The 17,067-nt window shown below is 33.0% G+C and overlaps 1 protein-coding gene across 1 annotated transcript in view; it reads right to left on the bottom strand.

Annotated features, from left to right (window-relative positions):
* Positions 1-524: 524 nt before the first annotated feature.
* OTOGL (otogelin like) overlaps positions 525-17,067 on the bottom strand; it is a 167,138-nt gene continuing 150,595 nt past the window's right edge. Inside the window, exons 54-60 of the mRNA XM_055236519.2 lie at positions 11,924-11,987; positions 10,827-11,005; positions 10,258-10,362; positions 7,884-8,003; positions 6,508-6,553; positions 1,409-1,488; positions 525-760 (exon numbers count right to left, since the gene is read on the bottom strand). Of these exons, the coding sequence (XP_055092494.1) occupies positions 560-760; positions 1,409-1,488; positions 6,508-6,553; positions 7,884-8,003; positions 10,258-10,362; positions 10,827-11,005; positions 11,924-11,987 (795 nt within the window). The 3' untranslated portion in view covers positions 525-559. The remainder of the gene's footprint in view (positions 761-1,408; positions 1,489-6,507; positions 6,554-7,883; positions 8,004-10,257; positions 10,363-10,826; positions 11,006-11,923; positions 11,988-17,067) is intronic.

The following is a 17,067-nucleotide window of genomic DNA, read 5'->3' as shown; positions in this document are numbered from 1 at the left end:
CAGCTTCTCTGGTTAACTGTTACACCTGCAAAATGAGGGGAATTTATAATGACTTATCTAATAACCATTCAGGTTTTAAATAATCTATTATCTATCTCTAAGCATATCACTCTTTATTGCTATCTCGATGACAATTTTAACTGATCACATTTACCAGATTAAGGAGTACATATTAAAGGGTATCTTAATTTGGATAACTATAGCAGACTTTGCAAATTAAGGAAAAAAGAGCTATTGAGTGAAATTGAAGGAATTTTGCAAAATAACCTTCCAGTTGATGAGAATATACTGTATCTGCACCAAGTGGCAATTAAATACATAACAGCATTTCAGCTGAACTTACAGTCATTTGATTTTCTAAAATGGAGTAAAGCAATAAATTTAATTTTGCTATTGAAACTGTATATATTTTGTACCAATTGCTAAATTTCCACATTCCAAGTCTGAAAAATATAGTATTGTTAAACAGCATAAATCTGCCACATGCCTAAGTAATAGTAATAAAAGTTAATTCTATCTGACATTATGATGTTGTATAGAGTTCTTGCAACCCAAGAGTTTAATTCCACTGGCATGTACAGTCTATGGGTTCCTGGAGAGTGTACATAATTTCAGTACCATTTCCTGAGCAATACAGAGGCACAGAAAAGTTTCGTACTCCATGTTCACGACAACACTTGCAGAATCTTAGGTGACTTTCAATATTGATGTTATATATGGTAGCTGATGGGCATTTGCCGTCACAAGATGCAATATTTATCTGTTAAGAAGTGACAATGAGAAAAAAAGTCTTAAACTTATAAAAATACTGGTTATTATTTGATTCCACTAAGAAAATGTGATGAAAAGCTTTCTTCCTCATCACTCCAACCCTCAAGCTTCTGAATGTTGCAAGATTGTAAAAAACAATAAATGAAACATCATTCACATAAGTCAAAGGGATGTTTCATGGCAATGCTCAACATAGCATTCAAAGCATTAAATGTGCACACGTAACTCGACATAAATATATATGGAATATGTTAATCACAGTGTAGTTAATCTATTGTAACCTGTGTCATATCATGGCTCAAGTATGCTACAGGTCATATTAAAAGGGACAAAGTTAGAAGCAGAACTCTTTTTGCTGAGTAAAATTGCATAGTGAAGACAACATGTAATCAAATACATTTAGATTCAATTTCTATCCCTCTGGATTGCAACCATCATTCAGAACTGCTGATTATGCTAAGAATAATTCATACTTCTTCACAAACAGAATATTGCAACATTAGAATGTAGGAATAATCTCAGTTAAATATTGTAAGTGTTGGCATTTTGTTGGCTTACAAACTTATTCTTTCTATAACACACATACTTTCTAAAAAGATATGTGCGTTTATGTAGCAAATGACATTTTTCCACTTACAGGGCTTTGGCTCATACAGTCCTGTTTCCTTATGACCGATTTAATGATCACTTTCTGGCATATTCTTTCTTCTTGTTTGCCTGATAAAATATAAAATGTATTTATTCATCAAAGGCCCATGTTAAATTGTTTCTTAAACATATGAATATATTTACAGTTGAAAATTGGTGTATTTATATAAAATATATTCCAGTATTGAAAGATATTTAAAACTTCTCTCTTACATTTTTATATGCAATATTTATTTTCACCTTCTAAATACATTTTCTTATATTTTCTGGCTTTACACTTATTGATTTCCACTTTTTATTTTATTGTCTTAGAACAATTATCAATCAAAAATCAGAAATATTCCATACATGTAATAATGCTAATATCAACCTGTGTGTGGCATATATGTGTTTAAAATAATTTTTGGAATGAACCATAAGGTGTGTAAGTAGATATATGCATACATAATTAATGCATAACTACATATATACATCAATTTTAAAATAAAAATTGAGAGATGTAAAACTACATTATCTTAAAGGACATTAATATAAAATAATGCAAAATTTTAATAGAATCACTTATCAACCATATTGAAGTGTATGGATGAGTCATACTTGATTTTATGGCTCTGAAATGGTCTTTTATAATTTCAAATGAAAACACTTTGTATGCATTCATGATATCTTAATATGTGTCTGTGTGTGTAATGGATTATCACGTGCTATTACATGCAAGCATCTATATTTAATGATGTATGATAGTGGATGTAATCCCTGAATCAAGATGCAAAAACCAAGGTTCTCTCTATTCCAACTTGCTTTGTTACTTTAGGAAAATCACTGAATTATCCTGCTGAGTTTCCTTACTTACAAAAGAGCGAACTTATATCCCAATTTTCAAATACATTTAGCCATGAAATCCTAATTTAAAGCAATCTCAACATGTAAAATAGATAAAGATTAAGCTACTCTGCTTGAAGGAGAGATGGGTAGCTAAGACTGACTGAAGCATTACTGTCCTCAAGGTCACTCATGACTTCCAAATTGCTAAATTTCAAGATCATCTCTCAGTTCTCACCCTATTTGACTTCTCAGCAGCATTTGACCCAGTCCATCACTCTGTCCTCTTTTTTAATTTTATTATTATTATACTTTAAGTTTTAGGGTACATGTGCACAACACACTCTTTAATGCACCTTCCATACTTGGCTGCCTGAGCTCACCTGCTTTGGTTTTCATCCTATCTCACTCATGGCTCCTCCTCAGTCTCCTATGCTGGTTCTATCTCTTTTCACTGACCTCCTGCTCATGGTGTGACTCGAGGCTCAGTGCTGTTGGTTGAGTGCAGGCTGTTCTGCCCCTTATGGTGCTTTCACTCAGTGATTATTTCCTTAGCCCTTCCATTCTTACGTAAGTTCAAGAATAAAGAATAGTCAAGGAAAAAAATCATCTTTATCATTACCTATAAGATGCCTCACCCCCTTCTTTCTATCACCTTCCTCCTCTCACTTTCTCTGCAATAGCCACATTTTGCTATTTCCTCCACTGTGAACACTCTTCACCATCTGGGTGGCTTCCCAAGGACACTCAGTCTCTACTCAAATGACGCCTCATCACCAAGGCATTTTCTAAGCCCCCGCTTAAGTTAGCAACCCAGCTCCTCTCATTCTCCATTCCTTTTATTCTACATTATTTTTCTTTATACCACCCATCACTAAATGACATATTAGAATATATTTATGGGTTCGGTGTTTCTTCCCCTTCTTGATAATGAGCACACTCCATGCAGATATTGCTTCATTCACTATTATGGTCCCAGTGGCTAAAAAGATGTTTGTCATGTAGGCACCCAGTAAAAACCCAACAAGTTAATTCATTCAGTAAATGAAACCAGGGCAGCATTAATTTATCGTTAGCTGAGTTTGTCTGTACCAAGAGTCATTTCTAATTCATTCCTCAAAAACTTTATTGTAACAGATTTTATTCAACACAGAGCCTGCGATAGTATCCAACCTCCACAATCTCTTCAACACAGCCTGGTCTTCAGAAAGCAAAGGCAGCAGGAAAGGGTTTTCTAATATGCCAGCAGAAACTACATTACGAGTCCTTTCACGTCAGATGAGAGAAACTGAAGTGGCTTGTTATTATTCTGCAACTTCAAAGAACTTAGCAGAGTTGAAAGATCCTGGGCCCAGATACTGGACAGGCCTAAATTTATTATTTACTACTATGATCAGCTTCTCTCTGAACCTTCTATTTCTCATCTGTAGGGAAACCATACCTGCCTCCCAGAACTGTTGTGAGGATTAGATGTGGTCCTGTCAGCAATGTGCTTAATAGAGTGTCAGTGTGTGGCAGGCAATAGTGGTCATTCATATGATTAGTCACAGAGACATTCCCCTGTCTCCCCTGAGATAACATAACTGTACTCACTTCTCTAATAATTAACATGAGGATACAGAAGCCAGGGCCTTAACATTGCCATGTGACTCTATTCCTGCATCTCATACCTAAGGAAGAGTCCAGACTCTGAAGAAGAAGATGGAAAAAAAAGTGAAATCTTAAATTTCCTCATATTCTAAAGATAAATTTCATTCCTTGAGTCCCTGATACAATGACTATTTGATTCATATTAGTTTATATTTGATTTAGAGAATTCTGAATGAAAACATGCTTATTTCTAATGAACAGTATGTTTTTAATCAGTGTGTATCTAATTAAAGCCTTAGTAATTAAAAATATAGAGGTGATATTATACTATCCCTAAAAGTCTTTGCAATATAATTATCATGGGTTGAATTGTGTCTTTGAAAATGCCTGTGTATCGTAGAATGTGATCTTATTTGGACACAAGATCTTTGCAGGGATATGAGCAAAAATGAGATCATTAGGAGGTGCTAATTCAATATTACTGGTGTTCATGTAAAAAGGGGAAATCTAGAGTTAGACACACATACAGGAAAAACAACATGTGGGCATGAAGATGGCCATCTTCATGCCAAGGAAAGAGGTTTGGAGCAGATCTCTCTCTCATAATACCTCCAAGGAATGAGGCCTGCTGACATCTTGGTTTCGGAGTTCTAATCTCCATAAATTTCTATTTCCAACCACTTTTTGGTTGTTACAGCAGCCCTGCAAACTAATATAGTAACAAGTTAGATGTCAGGCCATCCTATGTTGGACTTTTTTGCTTGTTGTCAGTGTGTATGTGTGCATTGAGTTTGGCTTTTTAGACATTATGTAAATAAAAATTCAGTCATTCTAGCCCTGCCACTTCAGCAGAGCTCATCATTCAGCCTCTGCCCTCTCCTTAAACTTGTCCTTGCAATGTTCCAGAATACCATGAAGAGTTAAGAAGCAGGACGTGAAATCAGGCCCACAGTAGATTCCTAGCATTATCACTTATAAGAGGTATGACTTGGACAAATTATTTAACCCCCCTAAGTGGAAAATCAAGCTAATGTCAGAACCCATTTCATTGGATTTTGGGGGTAATAAATTATATTATATATTATATATTGTATATAGATAGTATATATTATATAGTATTTGTATTAATATTTTAGTACATCCTAATATTCTGTTCAATATGACTCTACATATCTAAAAATATAAGACTACTCTTACATATTTATGGGATTTAGTCTTTCATGAAAGAAATTCAGAAATCTTCCTCAAGATGCATGTCAGTTCATATCTAAGAATCTGGCCCTATACCGCAATTTTTTTTTTTTTTTTGGAGACAAAGTCTAGCTCTGTCACCAGGCTGGAGTGCAGTGGCATGATCTTGGCTCACTGTAACCTCCTCCTCTCAGGTTCAAGTGATTCTCCTGCCTCAGCCTCCCAAGTATCTGGGAGCACAGGCACATGCTGCCATGTCCAGCTAATTTTTGTATTTTTAGTAGAGACGGGTTTTCACCATGTTGGCCAGGATGGTCTCGATCTTCTGACCTTGTGATCCACCCACCTTGGCCTCCCAAAGTGCTGTGATTACAGCATGGTATTATTAAATTGAACTTTGTTGTGCCCCTTTCCTAAAAGCTTCTCTAAATTTTAAAATTACTGTCTATGCCAATTTTCTGAAAATTTCTATTTTTATATTGAGATAAATTCATAAACACTTTAAAAAGAAAAAATAAATGTGGTTTCATGGATAACCCTCTATTCTATTTCAGTCCTTAAAATTTTTCGAAATTAGTATGAAATAATAATCCCAGCACTTTGGGAGGCCGAAGTGGGCAGATCACTTGAGGCCAGGAGTTTGAGGCCAACCTGGCCAACACTGAAACCCCATCTCTACTAAAAATATAAAAATTAGCCGGGCGTGATGGCTCATGCCTGTAATCCCAGCTACTCAAGAGGCTGAGGCATGAGAATTGCTTGGACCCAGCAGGCAGAGGTTGCAGTGAGCTAAGATCATGCCACTACACTCCAGCCTGGGCAATAGAGCAAAACTCCGTCACATTAAAAAAAAAAAAAAATTACTATGAAATAAATCTTATAATCCAAGCTAATAAAAAATATATTGCATTCAGATAGCTTTACTTATGAAAATAATTATGAGAACTTTTACGAAAAGGCTATAAATATTATTTACTAAAATATTATCCAAATTTATTGTACAAAACTATATACTTATTCAAATAGGTTTGAAAAATACTGCACCCCATATGTTGTTTTTGGAGTCACAATGCCATTCTAACTGTAATCTACCTGTTTAAGCTCAGCATGGTTCAAACAAATATGATCACAAGACACTTTTAAATTTTAAATATACTGAAATCTTATGAAATACCTTTTGTAATATGCCACAATAAAAAAATTAATATTTAAATTAATCTAAACGAAAACACTTTCTTTACACTCCAGAAGTTAAAGACTAATTTACAAAATTATTAACCATATGATACAAAAACCTTTTAGTTAAAGACTAAATTACAAAATTATTAACCATATGATACAAAAAACATACGATACAAAAACACTTTATAAAATTTGTTTCTCTCTTTGCATCATAGGAATTGAATTTTATGAGAAAAACCGTAATCACTATGAGCAATTAAAACTAATCTATCAAGTAAATGTATGGAATATGCTCTCACTTACAGATCTTGCAACAGCCTTCATTATAAAGCTTCACAATCCCTTCATTCTAGAAAGAGAAAAAAGGAATAAAGTCAAAGAATATGGTGTTCTTCCATGTTCTCTTATATTAGAAAAAGAAAACTAACTCTTCTAAAACTTTTATCAAATATTACAAAGCCTTTATAGAAAAATAATTGGAATTTAACTATTACTAAAAAGAATTTGTTTTTAAAATCCGGAGTAGATATTTTGTTTAAAATTACATTATTTATACATTGGTACTATGCAAAAGAGTGTAAAAGGATTATTCTACTTAAAAGGACACTTTAAATGCCACAAAATATTTTTACTAAAACAAAATAATAACAGCTATTCTAAATAATGACCATTATATATTTTCAACTCCTTGAAATAACCTAAACTATTTCCATTTGACTTGAGTTTCTGAATATAACTGAATGTTAAAATTGTACATCTTTTTCTTTGACAGTTTTTATGAAAAAATATTTCCTTCCTTGGAAGGACTCTTGTCTAAGACTAAATTTTTAAGAGAATTACTAATTGCTTTAGCAGCCTACTAACTGCAACTGAAATAAGAGAATGATTTACTCTTTAAATATTAGTCTGTGAAACAAGATGATGCCCAAGTTTTTTCCAGAGCTGAAATTCTATGACTTTAGTACATGTTATATCTAGCTAGCCAGCCAGCCGTCATCATTGAAAAGGTACATCCTGAAAAAAAATCAATGAGACTAGACTGTACTATTTCTCTACACAAGAGAACAAAGCTTAGTTTTCATTAGGAATTATTATTGTCTAAATAAATAAAGCTACAAAAATCTTGCAAAATAAAAATTATATCATGTTCATAAATCTACTTTTCCAGTAATCTCTTCTCTGAGAGAATAGGGAAATTGATAGAGCAAAACTTAATTATAAGCAATCCTGTGACTTGTACTAAATTTTTCAGTGACCTGTAACCAGAAAAGCTAGGGCAAATGTCATACAGGCCAGCATGCATTAAAGTTGAATGACATCAAAAATCTCACTGTTTGTTTAAGAAAGAAAATTGGCCAAGCTCTGATTCCTTAGCTTATTAATCCATATTAAAGGGAAGGCCAAGTCTGCTAACCAAATGATTTTTCTATAATCTTTGGATCTATAGGTAAAAACCCAACGATTGCAAAGTATCTATTCAAAGACAGAATTATCTGGAACACCGTATATAACTCAAAATTTCAAATGGGAAAAATAGAACAGAGCTTTTATTCATTCATGAAAATAACACATTCACCATTATGTATAAGCCACAATGAAAGTATGACCTTAGAAAATATTAATGTATATTTTCTAAATTATATAATACTAAATTTTCTTAGATACAACAAAGTACAAACCATTTTGCATTCAGTCTCATTAAAAGGGGGACAGACCATAGCGTAGTTCAGAATTATTGCTCCTTCATCAGTTTTAACACATTCATATGTGGTACAATTGTAGTGCCAGGTACTCCCTACCTAAAAATCAAAAAGAAAGTTACTATTTAGCATATTAAAATATGCTGTATTTATTAAGTACAATATTACTCTATTGAATAAAAAGTTACATCAAGATGCAGAGGCTTCTTGTGACACAAAATGTTCCATCTGAAAATGACCCTAAATTTATCTAAAATGATTAAAAATACATACACGTGTATAGTGTATACTTATCTAAAATGATAAAAATACATATACATGTATGGTGTGTTTGTATATGCTAGGTTTCATACTAGAACTGAGAGGTAAATGTGAAATAAAACAATAGAGAGAGAAGCAGCAAATAGGTATCTGTTTCTACTACAAAATTATCTAATTTAACTGAGTGTCAAAGGTCTTGCTCTAATATTTCCTCACTAATTATAAAACAACAAATCATATTACTTAGATACCTCCTTCCTTGAGATGTGTTTATTCTTCCTTCTACTCCCTTATTGCCAAAAAGTTTAAAGAAATATTTAAATAAAAGTGTTTATTGGCTTGTAATTCTAATTGTGTATACTCTACATTATTTTAAAATTTATCCCTATTCTTTCAAGAAATATTTAAATATAATAACCGTTTCATTCCTGATTTCAGAATTTATACTTAAAAGTAAAGTCAGCTGAAATAATTGTTAATCTATATTTTTATTTTATAACTCACATTTAAAAAATAAAAGTAGATAATGTCAGCATTACTTCACTTAGGCAAAAAGGAAAATTCATAAAAGAGATGGAAAATTCATCTCTTTTTCATTTTATTCTACTTTATTTTAAGAAGGCTGGCCATGGTGTGGGGCATGTTGTTCTAGGCCTTCTCAATTTCTCATAGATTTCACTTTAAATTAATTGAGGCCATTCTCTTAATAAATTTGTACATCAGCCCAGGCTGCAAGCTATGGTGCAGAAGGCTACATTTTTGAATCTCAAGTTACTTTTCGTGCTGCTGGACAAATGGACTTAATTTTGTGCAAGCAAACACTTTGTATCATAAGGCTTTTTATTGCCACTCTATCCTTAATACTACTCATGATTCAGACATCTACCCCTGTTCTGAATCAGGATGTTGACACTTTATGGTTATTTTAAGATGAACAGTAACTGCTACACTCTTAAAAGCACTTAAAGAAAGTGTAAGCATGTCCTAAATAGTCAACCATTTAACCTGGTAAAACACAGGCTTTTCTGTTTAATCAAGTATTAGGCCAATCTATAGATATAATCTTAAAGGATTTTCAGCAGTAATGAAGACAGTTTGGGAAAGGAGAAGGCACTTTAAAGACATGAAACCTTACATTACATGCTCTTAGATATTTTTAAACATAATAAGCTCATTGGATTCTGGTATTTTTCCCTTTGCATTTAAAAAAATATGTGTTTCTAATTTGTTTGCATATTTAATTACGTCAAAACTGAGAAATTCATGAGTTAAATTTATAAATGTCATTTGCAACCAAATGAAGTATTTATTTTTGAAAAGAAAAGGTGAAGGAACCAATACTGATTTGTACATAATAAAAATATATGTGTGTATTATACATATATATATATTTTTCCTCCTTGACACTACTTTCTCACCATATCAAGTGTATTTTTGTACTTTATATATAAGTTAGAAAAATGTCAATTGTCTATTTCAAAGAACTCTATCTCTGTGATAGATTATATTTATGCTAATCTGTTGGTACCTCTGTTAATTTGCTTTAAGAGATAGGATTATATTTTTGTAAGTTGCAAAAAAAAAAAAATAATAGTAGTAGTCAAACTTTGGCTTGAAGATTCCTTACAGATCAGTAAAGAATTCTGATGAGCCTGACTACTTTCTTGTCTCTAGATTCTAATTTTATGTGTAGCTTAAGGTCTTCTATGAACCTCAATCAGAAAAGATCTGTAAATATTCAAATTCCAGAAACAGTAATATCTAATTTATCTGAAATCAAAAATCAGCTGTCACATAAAAATATTAATTGTTCCTTTCTTTCACAATCAGCATTTCCCAAAGCCTATTTCTTACATCTAGAAAAAAGGAGTGATCTATGGTAAGTTTGAGTCACAAGTTAAGCATTTTTCTTTACAACATAAATTATCAGATACTTTAAAATGTAATAAATGTAACTGTGTCTTGTGTGCTGTGGGTGTACTGTGTTTATTGTATGCAGTGCAGTGTGTGTGGGGGGGACATTTTCCAAACTTTGACTCAAGAACTCCTCCTTCAGAAAATAGCACAGAGCATTACTCTCCATGAAACATACCGCATATACAACTGATGTTCCATTTTCCATATGAAATTTGCAGGATACATTTTTGCAGGTACCACAACAATCATAATCACTTGGGGATGGAGTATATACCTGGTGCTGCATATAATGATATTAGATTAGTGACACCATATCAATATTTTTAATGAATTACTTCTGGAGAGTTATTTCTTCCAAACATAACTACAAGCTCTCTCCAGACAACTGTAAGAATTTCTAAGGTTGAATATGAGAAGCTTCCAATAATAATTGACTTTATATGGTTATATTAGAAGTGAGATAGAGGTTAACCTTTACTTCTAACAGCCAAATTCATCAAGCAGGTGTAACAACCTCAGGTAAGGCAACCTGGTAAGCTGTAGATAATAAGACTCCTGAAGTTCAAGGTTATGCACAGGAAAGTGAAAGTCTATGTTTTATAGATATATTACAAAATAGTAGACTATTGAAGAACTATATAATATATTTTTTAACTAATGGAGTATTCACCATTTCAAATTCTATAACTCTGCCATTTTTGAATGCATTAACTCTTACCAGAATAAATTACAAGGAATACTTACAACATCACATTTTTTTGAACAATTCACCACTGTAAAATTCAGAGTGTGAAAGCCTGTATGGTTATCTTTTTCTTCCAGACACTCTATAGTATAACAAAAGTCTTCTTCCAAATACTTTATCATGGATTGTCCAGGATTCAATACTGATACTTCTTGAAATACACACACATCATCCTTTTCTAAGAACAGAGAACACAGTCAATAAGAAAATATACTGTTGAGTTTTGTACTCATCCATCATTGGAACTTAAATTTGAGTCTACGTTTTCATTGTGATGTGCCAATTTTTCAAAAGTAATGAAGATCTTCATATTTACGTATTTTCAATAACCCAATATTTACTTAAAAATGTAGTACACTATTCCTTAACATAAAATAAAAATTTATGTATAAAATCAACTGCTGTTTAATGATTGAACTTCCTCCAAAAGCTATATTTTATAGCAAGTTTGGAATATGAGCTCTTGGCCAGGCACAGTGGCTCCCAGTACTTTGTGAGGCCAAGGCGAGAGGATTGCTAGAGACCAGAAGTTTGAGACCAGCCTGGGAAACATAGCAAGATCCCATTTCCAAAAAAAGAAAAAAAAAAAAAAAAAAAGCTGGGTGTGGTGGTGCACGTCTGTAGTACAAGCTACTCAGGCAGTTAAGGTGGAAGGATTGCTTGAGCCCAGAAGTTTGAGGCTGCAGTGGGCTAGGACGGGGCCACTATATTCCAGCCTGGGTAACAGAGCAACTCTGTCTTAATAAAAATACATTAATAATAATAATACTAATATAATGGGCATAACTTCATACTTTTTAGATGTCTATATTTTTAAATTAAATGTAGACAAATTAAAAAGAGCCTAACGCCAACTTTAAAATTCTCTGAGGCCTCTGAAAAAATATTTATATTTCTCTTCTGTTATTCAGTTCTCAGAACATTTAGAGATATTACAAAAGAATAAATTGAAACATAACACATTTTTATACTCAAATATTGGCAAATGCCTTAAAATATATGTGTCTCAAAAATGAGATTTTTAACTGATTAATAGTGAAAAACAGATACTAATGATATTTATTTATAATTTAAAAGTTACAAAAGACATAGTTACCACAGAGATACTGTATGCATCCACAATCACTCTGGAAGTTATGGTCTATTGCAGTAAATTCTCCCTATTGAAAATATACTACTATTACTTATCATTTAGCTTATTATTATATTACATATATATAAAACAATTAATATATATATACACACACACACAAAAGATACTCAGTGATAACATCTAATAAGCCCCTTATCACACAGCCAGACACTTTAAAATCACATTGTTTGATTCTGAGCTTCTGTAGGGCAACCAAAGACAACATTTGCCAACCTTAGGAACTTTGCTTCATGGAAATGTTCTTGATCTGCTCTACCAAGGCAACCTAGGGTTCTGATGTCTGCATCTGCACAAGACTGCTATAGTATATACATCAGCAACACAATGAGTATAGTATAGTGGTTAACAGCACAGTCTTAGGAATGGAACTGCCTTTGCACCAATCCTGGCTCCATAACTTACTAACTTTTTTATTTAGGACACATTACTTAATCAATCTGCTCCTCACTTCCCTCATCTGCAATATGGGGGTAATAATACTGCCTGCCTCTTAGGATTGTTGAGAGAAATAAATGGATCAATATATGTAAAGAGTTTAGAAGAGGTCTGACACACAGAAAGTGCTATAGAGCATTTTGCTATTAGCACATTGCTACTATGACAGATGCTCAAACTTTGCCCTATCAGGACTGACAGACATTCTTCCCACCAAATACAGGACCAGGCTTAAAGTTTCAAGAATTGTATTTAAAGCACCGACTTTTCCTGGATGCATTTAATTTTCATATGATATCAGTAATAAAATGAATTTTATTCTTGACACAAATAAATGATTCCAATACACTCACATAAAAGGCATTTTTCCTCATAAGCTAATAATGTCTTGCTTTTTATAGTGCCTTGTAAGTTGTAAAGTAGTTTTATGGACATTAATTCATTTGATATTTTAGGACTTTAGTCATTAGACAATTCCAATAGGACTGGAAATAAATGTTAGAATAATGGAATTAAAAATAATAATAAATCGAATTCTTCCAGTGCATGACTACTCCAAAGACTTTAAAAAGATGCTATTAGGCTCACACTAACTCTTTTAGGTAACATATGTACCTGTTTTTTAATAATTAAAGCCATAACGTTAACTCTGTTTCCTAGAGCTTAGGCTTAAATCTTCTATCCTTCTCTTCTATGCTCATTTCCTTTCAGATCTTATCTACATATTCAATTATGCTTTTATTCTAAGTTGCCAATTTGACCAAAAGGAAATACCTCTTTAATTGCTCTACCAATCCTAAATATTTACCTGAAAAAAAAATATGGTAATTTTTACTCCCAAATGAACATCCCTCTCTTGTAAAGTCTGCAGCAAAATCACTTTAGGCTGCTTCCACTTTGGGCTATTATGAAGAGTGCTGCTATGAACATTCAAGTGTAAGTTTTTATGTGGACATATGTTTTCATTTCTCATCAGTACATATTTAGGAGTGAAATTATTGTGTTATATGATAACTCCATGTTTACCTTTCTGAGTAATAGCCAAGGTGTTTTCCAAAGCAGCTGCACCATTTTACACTGCCACCAGTAGTGTATAAGGGTTTCCATTTCTCCACAGCCTTGTAAATGTGTTATTTTTTGTCTTTTTAGTGAGTTAATATAATGGGTTAATATACATGGAGGGTTATTTATATTCGGGCAAGATGTGAAGTGGTATCTCACTATAGTTCTGATTTGTATTTAAATGATACTTAATGATGTTAAGCATCTTCTCATGTACTGTTGATCATCTTGGATAAATGTCCAAGATAAATATCCAAATGTTGACATTTGGATAAATGTCAAGGTATAGCCATACAATGGAATATTATTAACAACAAAAGGAATGAAGTAGTGACACATGCAGCAACATGGATTAACCTTGAAAATATTATGCTAAGTAAAAAGAGCCAGACACAAAAGACCACATATTATACAATTCTCTTTATAGGAAATACAAAGAACAGAAATATATGGAGAGACAGAAAGTAGAGTAGAGATTTCTGAGGGCTGGAGAGTTTGGAGAGAAATGAGGAATGACTGCTGTAGGTACAGGGTTTCTTTTTGGATTGATGAAATTCTTCTAAAATTGATTGTGTTGATGGTGGTGCAACTCAGTGAACGTACTAAAAGCCATTGAACTGTACACTTTAAATGGATGTATTGTATGTTATGTGAATTTATTTCAATAAAGTTATTATTTTAAAAAATTGCAAAGGCCTAACATACACTTTTCAGGTTGAAACACATTTGTCTATGTGAACAAACCAACGTGATATTTTTAAAATCACCTTAGTCACTGAAACAAACATTAGCCATTATTCAGAGTGAGTACTCAGGAACAATGAGTCAGATAAATACTTGTGTAAAGCCATGAATGTTAAAACTAAATCATCATGGATGGAGGGTTATGTATATTTGGGTAAGATGTTCAAGGATATTAAAGCTACTAGTTATGTTCTGTGTGTCTAGTACAATGCTAATAATATAAAAATCATTTCAAAATGCTTGGAATAGTGAATGTCAAAATATGATTCATAATTAATATTCAGACATTGAGGGTTGAGTTGGAAATAAGCTAGATGGTCCAGCATCTAGCACAAATGCTGGGGAGGGAAAACACAAGAAGAGAGAAAGTAGAGACTGGTAGAAATCCACTAGGAAAAAAAAAAGAAACAGAATTAAGGTCACAACCAGACCAAGGTTAATGAATGAACATAGAGACTGCTACCCCAAAAAGCTTCAAAGGGTCTAGAACACAGGAAGTATAAAATCCCATAGGAGGAAAGGCTAGGTTTTTCTTGTTACATTGGAAGTTATTGAAATGACTCAAGATGCTATTTTGCCTTTTCCAGGCCAAAAAAAAAACAAAAGGAGCTGATAATGAAGCTGATTACAACTCAAATACCAGGACCTCTACTCTCAGCTGCTCCACTGGCCATTGTAATGTTTGTCCAAGGACCTAGTAATCTTGGACTGTTGGTGTGCAAGACTTGAAACCTTAAAGTTTTTAAATCAATCTCTCTCTCTCTTTCTCTCTCTTCCCTCTCCCCCACCCCCAACACATTTGTTCAACTTGTTACAAAAGGCCAAAGTCTTTCATTTTGCCCTCCTAAATTCACACCAACCTCACGATACCGAAGATGTTCATTCGTAAATGGCTATACCAGTCTCTTTGCTGATCTCCTGCCCTCTAATGTTTTAGTGCTCATATCCTGCTATGCACAAATAGAACATCTCCCTCAAACACCATTTTCATCATGATTTTCATCCTATACAGGACTCTCCATCTCCTATCATATAAAATTTGCATGGAGCTCCTCAGGGTAGGACTGTGTTTTTTCAAGTGTCTGGCATGATGACTGCCCATAACTGATCTTCAACAAATGTTGGTTGAATAAATGAAAATAATAATTGAATAAATAAAATCTGAATTCCTCAGCCTTGCCTTTAAAGCCCTCTTGGCTAGGTGCAGTGGCTCACACCTGTAATGCTAGCACTTTGGGAGGCCAAGGCGGGAGAATCACTTGAGCCCAGGAGTTCAATGATGCTATGATTGTGCCACTGCATTTTAGTCTAAGCAACAGAACCAGACTCTGTCTCTAGAAAATAAAAATAAAAAATAAAACCCTTCCCAAATATACCAATTTGTAAAGATTTTTATATCTCATTCTTCCTTCAGTTAGCTCTTTCTCTAGGTGAGAGAGAGGGTGTTATGGTTATTATTTTTCTGCATACATCTATTACCTCATACCTTTGTGAATTTACTTCTGTTTCTATTAGCCCCTGTCTGAAATAGTTCAACTGCTTTCATCCATTATTTTTAACCTATCACATTCTTCCAAGATTTTCTTGATGGTTGCCATCTCTGGAAACTTCTTCATAATGATTTCTATAATGTGATTAACATTCTGAGCATCATGTTTAATTCATAATCAAATCTAACAAAATAATTTAAGAAATTAAGTTTTAATGTTCTCTACAAATTTTATTGCTAAGATATCTATACTACTCAAATTGCTCTACAGATTCAGCACAATCTTGTCAAAATTCTGGTGACATTTTTTACAGAAATAGATAAAACAATCCTCAAATTTGTTTGAAACCACAAAAGACACCAAGTAGCCAAAGCAATCTTGAGCAAAAAGAACACAGCTGGCAGCATCATGTTACCTCACCTCAAAATGTACTACAAAGCTACAGTAATCAAAACAGCATGGTACCAGCATAAAAACAGACACACAGACCAATAAAACGAATAGAGAGTCCAGAAATCAATCCATACATTATGGCCAATTAATTTTTGACAAAGTTAGCAAGAACAAACGATAGGAAAAGAATAGTCTATTCAATAAATGATGTTGGAACAATTGCATGTCCACATGCAGACAAATTATATTAGACCCTTATCTCACACAACATACAAAGATTAACTCCAAGGGGATTAAAGACTTAACTATAATGCTTGAAACAATAAAAACCACTAGAAGAAAATATAAAGGAAAAGCTCCAGGATATTGGTCTCAGCAATGATTTTTTTGGCTGTGAACCCAAATGCAGAGACAACAAAAGAAAAATAGACAAATGGGAGTATAGCAAGCTAAAAAGCTTCTGCACAGCAAAGGAAACAATCAACAGAGTGAAGAGACAACCTACAGAGTGAGAGAACGTATTTGCAAACTATACATCAAATAATGGGTTAATATCCAAAATATATAAAGAACTCAAACAACTCAATATCAAGAAAAACAAATAAGCTGATTTTTAACATGGGCAAAGGGCCTGAATAGGCATTTTACAAAAGAAAACATATAAATGGCCAAGAAGTATATTTTAAAATGCTTAATATTAGTAATCAGGGAAATGCAAATTAAATCCATAATGAAATATCACCTCATACCTGTTAGAATGGTCATTATCAAGAAGACAAAAGATAGCAAGTGTTTGTGAAGATGCAGAAAAAGAAACCCTGCACGCTGTTGGTGGGAATGTAAATTAGCATAGTCATTATGAAAAACAGTATATACGTTCCTCAAAAAATTAAAAATAGAATTACTATATGATCCAGCAATTCCACTACTGGGTATATATCCAAAGGAAATAAAATCACTATA

This window comes from Symphalangus syndactylus, chromosome 13 (genome assembly GCF_028878055.3).
Source record: "Symphalangus syndactylus isolate Jambi chromosome 13, NHGRI_mSymSyn1-v2.1_pri, whole genome shotgun sequence".
In the NCBI taxonomy this organism is placed as follows: Eukaryota; Metazoa; Chordata; class Mammalia; order Primates; family Hylobatidae; genus Symphalangus; species Symphalangus syndactylus.
Note: the sequence above shows the minus strand (reverse complement) of the source record. Positions and strands in the feature narration are given on the sequence as shown.